At 44.8% G+C, this 11,991-nt stretch overlaps 1 protein-coding gene across 1 annotated transcript in view; it reads right to left on the bottom strand.

The window, feature by feature from the left end:
* Positions 1-11,991, bottom strand: part of LOC307085675 (uncharacterized protein) — a 66,984-nt gene that overhangs the window by 30,468 nt on the left and 24,525 nt on the right. Inside the window, exons 8-23 of the mRNA XM_079750540.1 lie at positions 11,138-11,182; positions 10,599-10,652; positions 10,425-10,469; positions 9,445-9,498; positions 9,288-9,332; positions 8,366-8,419; positions 8,108-8,215; positions 7,555-7,608; positions 4,669-4,722; positions 3,779-3,823; positions 3,337-3,390; positions 2,739-2,783; positions 2,102-2,155; positions 1,876-1,929; positions 1,131-1,184; positions 293-400 (exon numbers count right to left, since the gene is read on the bottom strand). Coding sequence (XP_079606666.1) covers positions 293-400; positions 1,131-1,184; positions 1,876-1,929; positions 2,102-2,155; positions 2,739-2,783; positions 3,337-3,390; positions 3,779-3,823; positions 4,669-4,722; positions 7,555-7,608; positions 8,108-8,215; positions 8,366-8,419; positions 9,288-9,332; positions 9,445-9,498; positions 10,425-10,469; positions 10,599-10,652; positions 11,138-11,182 — 927 coding nt within the window. The remainder of the gene's footprint in view (positions 1-292; positions 401-1,130; positions 1,185-1,875; positions 1,930-2,101; positions 2,156-2,738; positions 2,784-3,336; positions 3,391-3,778; positions 3,824-4,668; positions 4,723-7,554; positions 7,609-8,107; positions 8,216-8,365; positions 8,420-9,287; positions 9,333-9,444; positions 9,499-10,424; positions 10,470-10,598; positions 10,653-11,137; positions 11,183-11,991) is intronic.

Raw genomic sequence — 11,991 nt, forward strand, 5'->3', positions numbered from 1 at the left:
AATTCCATCAGCTATCTCTTGGAGCGCACGTTATTGGATAGTCAACCTCGCGCCATTTCAATTTGTACTAGGCGCTCCGATATTGATTGCATTTTTCGATTGTTCTCTGCCTCACTCCTATAACCGGCTCTGGATGAAGTGTGAACTCTAAGCATCGGCTCAATTAATACATTCAAACACAACGCCTACGCCGACAACCATGTCCACGACTCTTCGACTCCGTGCAAGGGATTCATACGGAGCGTTGCGTGAATGCATTGAGATTCATTGCGAACAAAACGCTGGCGTTTACCTTGCCACCCTCTTTTCCAGCCGCTCCGGGTAGGCCCTGCTCACCAGGGGGTCCTGGCGAGCCTGGGTGTCCTCTCTCTCCACTGGGCCCTGTCTCTCCGGTAGGGCCCTGTCAACCAAACATCACAGTCACGTCCAATAAAAAGGCTCGGATTTGGGGCCCCGTGTTTGGGGCCCAAAGTGTGTCACTTCCAAACAGGGGCGTAGGAATGAGTTTAACATTCGGGGGGACACATATCGGAAAGCTGACAGATCCGTAAATGGTTTGAACAGAAATGTGTCATAAATGATCTACATTGAAAAAATTCACAAATATATTTTATTTTACTAAAAAGATACATTTGTAAATGCAAAGGAAAACACATTTTGGATGGCAGTAATGAACTGATAAATATCAAATCAATTCTTTAATTGCACGCTCAATCATCCAGTTTTTTTAGAATAAGAAGCGGTGACAAGACGCTGTGTTGCGCTTTCAAAATAAAATAAAATATTTTTCTCCCCCCGGTATAATTTTTAGGTGGGACAAATGTGCCCGTCTCCAATATTGGAGGGGACACGTCCCCTCCGTCCCCCCCGGTTCCTATGCCCTTGCTTCCAAATACACTTTATTTGTAACTGTCGTCGATATCAATTTCCACACTATGGCATTGTTTACTTTTAATCTAAACTGTCTTGGAACAGGGTGAGATGGTTGTGAGCGAGTTTTTAAATCAAGATGCAAGCGTTATGCCCGAAGAGTTGTGGAATGTAGACGTCTCGTAGTAACCGCAAAGTAAGTCATGGAGCACAATAGCACCGGAGCCAGACGGGAACGGTTCAGTAGGGGGGTAATGTACCTGGGGCCCGACAACACCACCTGGTCCCGGGGGCCCGGTCTTTCCTTGGAAACCCTGCAGTGCAACAAATAAAACCCATTGTGTTCAGGGAGCTCTTGTGAAGTCGAGCCCACCGACAGTAGTTCCGAAGGCGGTCCGTTGCCATTTCTCCATTACAAGTTGAATCATAGATCCTGACGATGTAACATATGCATTACTTATTCTAAACATCCTATTACATTTAAGTCTATAGAGGTCCACATCGACGCTACATTCAAAGTGCCAGTTAATTCACACCTTACTATTTATTAATGTTCCATTAAAATTGCTAGTTTACATATTACCAGCTGTTAATGACAGCATAGTTAGAAGGTAGCCAGCACTGGTTCTGTCGATAGCAGATGACAGCAATAGTGTACTACATATAATATCTTACACGTTATTTTCTTTTTTGTATACCGATAAATAATAACTTTGCATATCCGAGGTTCCTAGTGTAGCTGAAAGTAACATCTGAGTGGTTTGCTGTGGCTAAATTGTTAAAGTGCCATCGCTCAACCCTCAGCCACCAAACATCCCCAATAGCCCTGAATAAAACGTTTTTCCCACAGCTTACTCTCGGTATCATTTCAAATAAAGCAGCTGACAGAAACTCTTGGCTGACGTGCCGTTTGAAGAGTGGCACGGCTGACATACGCCGAGATAACGACGGGATGTATATTTTTTAAGTCGCAGTGCGGTGCATTGGGGCGAGCCGCTGACTCACCGTCTCTCCTCTCTGCCCGGGGTGTCCAGGGAGCCCGTCCTTCCCCGCGGGGCCCTGCAGGGGACACACATGTGTGCTCGTCAGAGAGGGCCACACTCAGACCCCGGGCGTGGGGGTGAAGGATTCGTATTTGTATGTGTTTTAGTACATGGAGCGTCAATGCGACGCTGCCGATTTGAACCGAAGACAGACGATGGGGTTCCTCTGGAGAGTTTCAGGGACTTACGTTTGGTCCTTTGGGTCCCGGGAAGCCGACTGGTCCCTGGGGGCCTTGGGGTCCCTGGTGGGGGAAAATAAAAGGATTAGAATCAAACACTTACTTACACTTACACAAGTATTGATGTATGGGTGCATAACAGCACCCATTGGTAGTTTATACATGTGCATACAAATATCATAGAGAAAGTATATTTTATTTATACATATATATATAAATAAGTTACATTTTTTGCATTATTTATGCTCGTTAATGCTATTTAAATGTTTGTGAGTTGATGTGGACTGCCTCAAAGTCAACAGTTGGACCTCACAAACAAATTAGCGTATCTTATTGGCGTATCTGTCCTGAATAGGAATACTTAGTATTTTTTGACGGTTCGATCATAGATCATAAAGATCACCAAACAAACCAATAAACCACTTCACAAAGAAATCTAATTCTACACTCGGGCCTCTGACAAATTCAATTCACAATCAAAGCAAAAATATTGTTATTGACATCTCTTTCAGGTCACTCCCCCCATTCCCAGCAAAATTACTCACAAAACGAAATCCCTTAATAAATTGTTCTCATCTTCTGTGTACAAAAGTTAAGGCCCAAAACCTAACGGGGCGAAGAATGAGCCAGAAGCCGGGGTACTCACCCTCTCTCCGGATCCGCCTGGGGGCCCATCGTTGCCAGAGGTTCCCTACAGAGAGAGGAAATGGATTCTTCATTCAGGCTAGATTAGCTGTTTAGACACAGGAAGACGTGAACGGGAAGCCGGAGTAGCTGCGAGAAGCTATCGATTTATACACGCGGAGACGCATAAATACACACACACACACACACACACACACGCATGTCAACGCACTCACAGACACACACACACACACACACAAAATGAAGCAGGTAAACACAGCATTTTCTTTGCAGTATTTTCTTCCACAGGCACATGTGACACTTTAAAATGACACAGCCCACTCACTCCACAACACCGGTTGAACTCGTAAACACAACAGACAGATAAGGTGTCACCTAACAGTCTCTGTGTGTTAAGTAGACATTATTTGGCACTCACAGTGTGAGGCCCATCTTGCATCTTTAAGCATGCGTGTGTACAGCAGATGGTTTATCATGTGGATATATGAACACATTTAGAAGCACATTGCTGTGACATTTCAGGGGATTTACTGCTCTGCGCGTTCATCACAATGAGCATGGAATATGCATGGGATAGGGCCCACTAGTTGCTTCCTTACCTTTGCTCCTGGTTTCCCTGTGGGGCCCCTGGCACCACGACCTCCGCGGGGACCCTGAGTTCACAAACACAACATAATGAAATAAACATGGACCAAATGCCAAACTCATACGCTTTTATTGTGAAAGGATTGCCTCTCTGTGTACAGAGAGACATAGAAAAGGTTATATGCGTGCATATTTAAAAAGCACGAAATACAACCACTGCAGATTCAATTGGTACATATATAGAAGTGAGAAATAAAAAACGACTATAGGTTATATCTGTACATATTGAAAAGAGAGATAGACCACTGTAGGTTATAGCTATAAATATTGAAAAGGGGGATGGACTCCAGTAGGTTAAATGTGTACATATTTTAAAGAAAAAAGACAAAGATAGAAAAAGATAAAGAAGAAAGATTCATAGTTCTTGTGGCACGCCAGGCATCTGAGTTCCCTTACCGTTGGCCCACGCTGCCCCCTGGGCCCAGATTTACCAGCCAGACCCTAAAAAGAAAACGAGAGAAAAAATGAACCAAAACAACATATGAATTAATCTCAGCACTGAAAACTGGCAGGTTATGGTAAAACCAGTCAGCGAAACCCGAATAAAACATCATGGTTTGGAATTCTACACTCAGGGGAGCACTGAGTAAGGGATGAAATAGAATCTTCCGGAACGTCTTCTATGTATATATATATATATATATAAAATAATCAGATTGCCTGTGTAAAAGGTTACCCAGAGGCCCTTGACAGCTCGAACTACCTGTCAATTCGGCCACTCTGGGGTCCAGATGGTGGCAGGACCTGATAGCAGAGACCAGCTTGTCTCATCAATCCAGCACTATCCTCCCCCCCCCCCCTCGCAACCTTCTCTCTCTATACCTCGTCGTCCTCCTCTTTACAAATACCCCACAGGTTCTGTGTGTGCTGAACCTACGAGCCCTATCGTAAAGACTTCCAGAACTCTCTACAGTTCTGCTCACGGTCACATTTCGTGTGTTGGGTTTGACCTTTAACTGTCTGCATGGTTTTATCAGAGCTAGTCTGTTTTGTTTGATATTCTTTCCCTGTTTGATTGACTTTGAATTTGTTGGCGATTTAATGAGAAATTAATTCTCAAACAGTTCATATATTTATTGTAATTTTCTATTTCTCGTTTGCCTAGAACCTCTGCAATGCTTTGAAGTAACACACATCAAAGGCTGAACTGAACATATTTCTAACTCAGTATTCCCGCCTCAATCGGCCCCGCTAGTTAGACTTCATTTGAGCTCCTCGTTCACAGTAGGACCAAAGGTATTGACCCAAATGGTGGCTGAAAAACAATGCACAACAGCTCAGCTCACCCGAGTCCCCTTCTCTCCGTTGGCCCCTGGGAACCCGACGAATCCGTTGGAGCCCTGCAGGTAACAGCAATAGAGAAGAGAGAGAGAGAGAGAGAGAGAGAGAGAGAGAGAGAGAGAGAGAGAGAGAGAGAGAGGAGAGAGTGGAGAGATGAATTGGCAAGGAGCGAGAGAGAGAGAAAGATAAAAAGATAAAAAGGAGACAAAAAGGGAGGGGAAACAATTAGATGTGCTGAGAATTTGGGGCTAGGAAAACAACAGATGTCTCCTATTGACTGGCTCTGATAAAGCAGCGAAGTCTGCGGAGACTGTGAAGAAAGCACCTTTTGCACTTGAATGACAATTGCACCCGATACTGGCAACGAGCGGGAAAACAACTTTATCAACAGCGGGCGGCTGCACGGTAACAGGGAAAACGCCTCCCGACGGTTCCTCCTTGGAAAATCTGAGGAGAGTGTCTCGTCTCCGCCTCCCCCCCCCCCCCCCCCCCCCAACGCCCTTGGTCCGTCGCGCTGACACACGGTTCTGAGTTAGCTCGTTAGAACGGTTACTGTGCTACAACAATCCTGACCGTCAAAACGAGCAGGAGGTGACGGCGGCGCCGGTGAATAAAAGATAGCGCGTTGGAGAAAAACAGCAACAGATCCCCTTTGATACCCATCAGCAATTTAGCCGCTAGGTGCTTCCACAGGCGGCGTTCGCTGATAGAGGCCTTGGTGTCAGTCACACAAATGGGGTGGGAAGGCGGGAGAACGCAGGGTTGGGGGGGGGGGGGGGGGGATTAAGAGGTACGGCTAGCAGAGGCTTACCGGTGTAGCCACACTTCCCCCCGCAGCGTTTGATAGAAAGCAAAACAGAACACACGTGAAGATAGATAGTGATGCGGACACATACACACGTCACAGATATACACACACAAACGCACACACGTACACAAGGAGAAATGTGGCCTTCAACAGCATGGCGAAAGCAACATTTGTCGTGTGTGTGCTTAATACCATCGGCGTGCACATTTACATCATGAATTCAGCATAAGCAAACCCAGTGGAAGGCATGGGCTGAATCACAAAAAGAGCAGGCAGAGAGAAAGAAGAAAAAAAAAACATGCACAAGCTTGACTTGTTAGTTTTGTTTTGGTTTTTTGGCAGTGAAATAAGGACAACACCACATGACATGGTGTGAGTTTCTCTGTGGACGTCCATCTCCACTTGTGCTATAGCTAATGCGGTCCTCAAGACTGTACTGTGTGAGAATGGCTGCATGCTGGGAGATGGCATCTTTTTTCGAACGTCCGATACTGTATAAAGACGACCAGAATATAAAATATAATTGGTGGACACATTTGTGAGTGTATACCTATAGCATGGCGGCTAAATTTGCCCAAGCAATGTCAATTCTTTACATGAACAACCATGCTATACCTGAACATTTTAGTTCAGAGATCTATAACTACGGGACTATAACTATAAATGTATCCATTCTTTTGCCTAAATTGACCAAAATAACGGTATCATTTTGAATGGATCCCATATTAAACAACCCATTTACAGCCACCACAGTACAACCACTTAATTGACTTATTAAGTACATCCATATGCCTTTTAAATGTAGCTATTTGATATTTAATAGGCCTCGGTGCATCAAAGTTTTAAAAGTGGCCTTTATTCCAGTTTCCTGCTTGGGACAACAGAAGATCTATGGGGGCCGTCTGGAGGTACAAAGGCAGAGAGCCGGAGCCTCAACTCCAGTGAGCCACCTTAGAGGCCGTCCCTTTTCTTTCCGGTCCTTTTTCGCCACACAAAGCAACCGCACAGACTGGGGGCCCCCCTTCCCTTCACTGTGCGTCTCATCTTCAAACGGCATGAGAGCCCTTTCACGCGTCTCATTCTCTCTTTGTCTGTCGCGCTCTCGCCTCGTCTCTCTCCGTTCTGCCTCCACATCCTCCATGTGAAGAGTTGTGCTTTTCTTTTCCTTTTTCAAACCGCTTGCTTTTCATTTAGGATTAATTTACATGCAGCATGAATACAACCCTCTCTGGACTCTTCATATCTTATCCATCGAGTGTCAGCGTATCTTTTAATCTCTCTCTCTCTATGTCTCTCTTGCGCTCTCTCTACCTCTCTCTCTCTCCTTCTCTTTGTCCCTCTCTCTGTCTGGACCATTGATTTAATGGGTCGCTATATTCCACTCATTACACCCATGTTGCACGTTGCATTGCTCTGGTGGCTCTAAGGAGTCTCGCAGCGCCAGGTAGCAACACTGACTGACAGCAGGTAGGGGGGAGACACAGAGCTGCTTCTGAGGCGGCAGGGGGGCAGTGCTGTGGTGCTAGACAGCCTAGGCTAACGCGCTAGCCGCGGGCAGCATGCTAATCAATCTCTGGGAGTAGACAGAGTTAGTGACTAAGAAGGCATATGAGGTTGAAGGGGCTAAAGACTAGCGACTAAATACAAAAAGAAAAGTGTGTGTGTGTGTGTGTGTGTGTGTGTGTGATTGTGTGTGTGTGTTGAGTATCTATAGGTGAGTTTGTGACTGTCAGCAAAGCATTGGAGACGGGGAAAGTACATGAAAGCATGTTCCAGGCTTTGGATGAGCTGTAACGGCATAATGACACTCTGTAGACTCATAGCAGAGGAACTAACAAGCTTGTCAACACACTTGCACACACACACACACACACACACACACACACACACACACACACACACACACACACACACACACACACACACACACACACACACACATAGCTATAGACAAACAGACACAAGGGGAGGCAGCGCAGCTAATAAGGCAGGTTAATATTTAAGGAGATCTCTCCGCTCAAATACCCTAAAGCAAGGCATTTGGGCCATCTTATTATCCTTGTTATTATGTAGAATGATATACCTTGGAGCCTTGTCTACCAGGGTATCCAGGCAATCCAGGGACACCAAGTTTCCCCTAGAGGAAAATAATGAAACAAAAATAGCACATAAACAACTTGATTTGAATGTCACAACATTTCAGAGATGATTTCTTTAGGTTGGGTAAGAGTAGGATTACGCAAGTGTTCTAGTAACAGTAAGTATAGTCTTTAAGGTTTTTAATGACCATTCAAACAAGAAGTAAAGCGGGATAATGGGATGCTTGCAATTAAACGGTTCAACCATGTCAACGGCCCTATAAATAGGCCGTACAGGTATTTCACTGTCTCTGATTGGCCCAATTGGTGCCAATTGGTGCTTCACCAAATGGCACCAATTGTTGTTTCCCCAGAGAGGGCGTTATCCCTGAGGTTTGATTCCAGTGTTGACTTTCGCTTTAAGAATGATTGTATCCCTCCTTTATTTAATATGAATTATCCACAAATAGAAAACTAAATCGTAGCTTGTCTGGAAAACATTATGCCCTTGGGAATTCCCTGAAAGTTAGCAAGTGTGAGCAGGTTTTCGACTGATACCTTTTCTCCGGCTGTTCCGATGGGTCCTAATTCGCCGCCGGGGCCGGACTTGCCCTTAGGGCCCTCGGGTCCGTCCTCTCCTCTGTGTCCGAGGACACCGTTCTCTCCCTGGAGGCACAAACAGAACACACCGCGACACAGTTCATCAGGACCCACTGTAGCCTCTAAAGCCCCTAAGAAGTACTCTCAGAACAGAGAGCACAAAGGAGCGCTTGAGAGACCACCGTTGGATTCATACTGTGCACGTTAGGCTCTTACCTTGTCGCCCTTGATGCCCATGTCTCCTTTGAAGCCTGGGAATCCATCTTCTCCCTGGAGATGAAGGAGAAACACATCATTGGTGATTAAGAGTGATTTATGGTCGATAAATTTGAATGAATGGCCACACGTTGCTTCAAAAAGGTCAAACTCGTAGTACCTAATAAAGAACAAATCTGGTTTTGTGTAATAATGAACATCAGGCTCAGGACACGATTGAAATGTTAGTGATGATCGATGAAGTGTGTGAAAGTTGGTGACTTGTTGGAAAGGCTAAATAGTGACCCCTCGTGGATAACAAGTAAAGTTTACAAACACTTTTTAGTGTCTTAAAAGCGGCTGGTGAATTATCACAATTGAACACGAATGTATCATTCTTTGAACTGTGACAACCTTCTGGCATTACTATGCATTCTGAAAGAAATTGTTTGCTTCATATTAGTTTTGCTGAAGTATTATGTAGCTTTACTGACATCTGCTGATCTTTAGTGATACTACATGTTGCAAACATTTCAGGGATTTGGGTTTATCTAGCATGGATTTGGCACGGTGCATGTGTTTTGTGGTCCATAGATTTTATATAAAAAATATATATACATGTCAGAGTCAGCTCCTTCACATTTGGGCGAGTGGAAAGTCAATGAAGTACCACTGAGGCACTAACTAAGTGCAAAAAGGGAACAATGGCAAAGGATTCATCTTTATGGGAATTGCTCCTAAAAGCCATCTCATTCCTGCCTAATGGAGCCACACTCCATTACGACTAAGTAGCTTGATGCCTTCACTGATGACTTGACGTGCTTACAAATGGATTTTCCAACAGCCTAATTGAAAAGAGGAAAGAGTTACATCGAGGAGGAGGAGGACATTTTGTGCGGTTGGGCGAAAAGTGAGCAAGTAGGAGGTGTTTTTATGGCATTACCTTCTCTCCTTTGCCACCTTTAAGACCCCTGATGCCCTCCGCACCCTGGACCAAAGAAAAAGAAAAGTGCAGTCAGCAATTACATCTTAAACATAATCTACGGTCCACGATAATAGTATTCATATCTCAACATTTTCTATTTCTTTTACTACTATACCTTCACACCACGAGGCCCAGGGTAGCCGATAGACCCCATGCCACCAGGATGACCCTGAAACACGTACAGCAAGAGAACTTTAATTAAGGAACACACAGACGATCTTATTAGTACCCAATACTAGGCTGCAATACGGAATCCAATGAGATAATATGATAAAAACAAACTAAAAACTCCAATTGTTATATTATAATAAACATTTTAGACGGACACATCACCTTTCAAGTGACCAGTCATCTATTTTTCTATACGATACGATCAAAGTAATAGATTGGATATTTCTGTGTGCATGAAAACACGAAGAACAAAGACGCAAAGTGACAGTTTGAATTGATCCACAGCTGCGTTCAAAACACAAAAATTCATTGTAACAATTTCTAAAATTACATCATTCAGCAATCACAATACCCCCAAACAAGTTTTGTGCCACATCTTGCTGTCCAAGTGGCTGACGCTGGGGGTTTACTCAATGAAAACATGACAGCAGGATTCTGCTGGTTCATATTAGAGGCCGTTTATGCTCTTGTCATGTCTGCTTATATTGTGCATGTCCCCCTATTCTCTTCCTGGCTGGGTGTCTTCGGGTCAGGTACAAGCCATAATGTGTTATAGAACATTTTTGCAGGAATCTGTCTTTCATCTGTCTAAATGCTTTTCAGTGAACATCAACTATAGCGACACCATCTGAACAGTCTTTGTTGAACACGCACTGTCCATCCAGCACTCAACAATGCTTAAAAGAAGGCAACGAAATAAGCCATGGTTTATATTTTACATCATATAATCATTTTTAACAATTATTTGAAACATTGCTTCAGTGACGGCAACAAAATAACCAAATTTTTGATTTGTGCATCCAATATAAAGTTATTTTATTCAAATATTTTATAATTTTCTGTGTTCTTATGTGTGCTTCTTGAAGTTTTGATCTTTCAAGCAAAAGACAGGACGGGGAATATAAATATCTGAACAATACTTACAACTGTTCCTTTCTCGCCAGGGGGTCCCTCCTTCCCCGGGTGACCCTGAGTGACGTGGACAGATACAAGTGATTATGCGTCTGGCAGAACACACAGTCTGCCATACGACAGCCCCCATGACGGGGACAGTAGGAGAAGAAAAATGGTCGGCAGGAAGTTGCAAGTGTAACTCACAGGGGGCCCATCAGCTCCACCCAGGCCAGCCAGACCCTGTTTTCCTGAAGGTCCCTACGGTTGAGATAGACAAGGAGAGAAAGAGAGAGAGACAGAGAGACAGAGAGGAATATGGATAGAGAGAGAGCATTTTCATGAGGTCAGCAAAGGAAGTGATTCACTTTTGTATCTGCATCACAACCAGCAATGAAGCAAAACACAGAATAATAACTACAACTATCTATGAAATCAATGACACAATCTGGAATATTGGATCCTTCAATGTTGTATTTTGAGAAGTTGTGTTTTTTGGGCTGTGAGAAATGACTGTCTGTATCGCTGTCTACATCGCCATCTGTCTGTATATGTGTGTTTGTGTGTGTGTCTGTGTGTGGATCCCACATCCCTGCAGTGAGTGTTTGGCTTGGAAGGCAGAAGCCTATATCTGCTGGATCACTTAACAGATATTGACCCGAATAAGGACAAAAAAACCAAACAAAGCCAAACAAAAACCCTTCTTTTTTGAGTCGGGGGAATGGATCAACTCTCTCCACACTTACTTTTTCACCAGGACCCCCGATCGGACCTTGAGGGCCGACGAGACCCTGAGAGAGAACAAACAGAACATAGAGTGAGAGATAGCAAACAAGATTCCATCCATTAGAACAGTTTATTCAAATCACAATAGTCCGTCTGCGTGAAGCAGAATAGCCACCGCGGCTCCAACATTGGCAGTCAAATATCTGACAGGATTTCTCGCAATCTAATTATCTGTGCTACTCTTGATTCCATGACTAAACGTATTGTGTTTCTGCTTCTCACTCCACTGACTCCATGTCTAACTTTGCGTGGGCGGGAAACAAAATTATGGCATTCTTATGAAAAACCACCGCCCTCCCCTCCTCCCCCCCAAACACGAAATTGTTACGCAACCTCTCCGAGGACACTGCAGGGACACCAGCTCCAACGGCCCGAGCGAAAACATCAAAGACGTTCAACTTCACATTGTCGCCAGCGACTCCAAAGCCAGAAATCCAAACCACCTCCTTCATCCATCCGGGCACCGAGCAGAAAGGCTTAGCTATGACGGTCATGGCAGGTCTTAAGCCCGTCTCAGACGTGTGTACACCATCGATGCGGGAGAATTTAGCTTTGACTCAAGACTTCACGGTTGGCACACGCTGGCCCTCCTTCCGATCCCGTGGGTCTTGGAGGTTCGGCCGGGTGTGGGAGGCCCTCTTGAGGGCTGCTGGCTACCGTCAGGACAACAAAAGTGGGAATCGCTGTTCCCCATTACAGGAGGTGGCCTTCTCCCAGCCCCGTCATGCGGGTCGGTGATACTGTGTTCCGGGGAAATTGGGTTCTGGGGAAGGGGGGTGTGTGTGGGGGGGGGTTCCCGACGGGGCAAGGATGA

The sequence above is a fragment of the Pollachius pollachius genome (genome assembly GCF_949987615.1).
Source record: "Pollachius pollachius genome assembly, chromosome: 14".
NCBI lineage: Eukaryota > Metazoa > Chordata > Actinopteri > Gadiformes > Gadidae > Pollachius > Pollachius pollachius.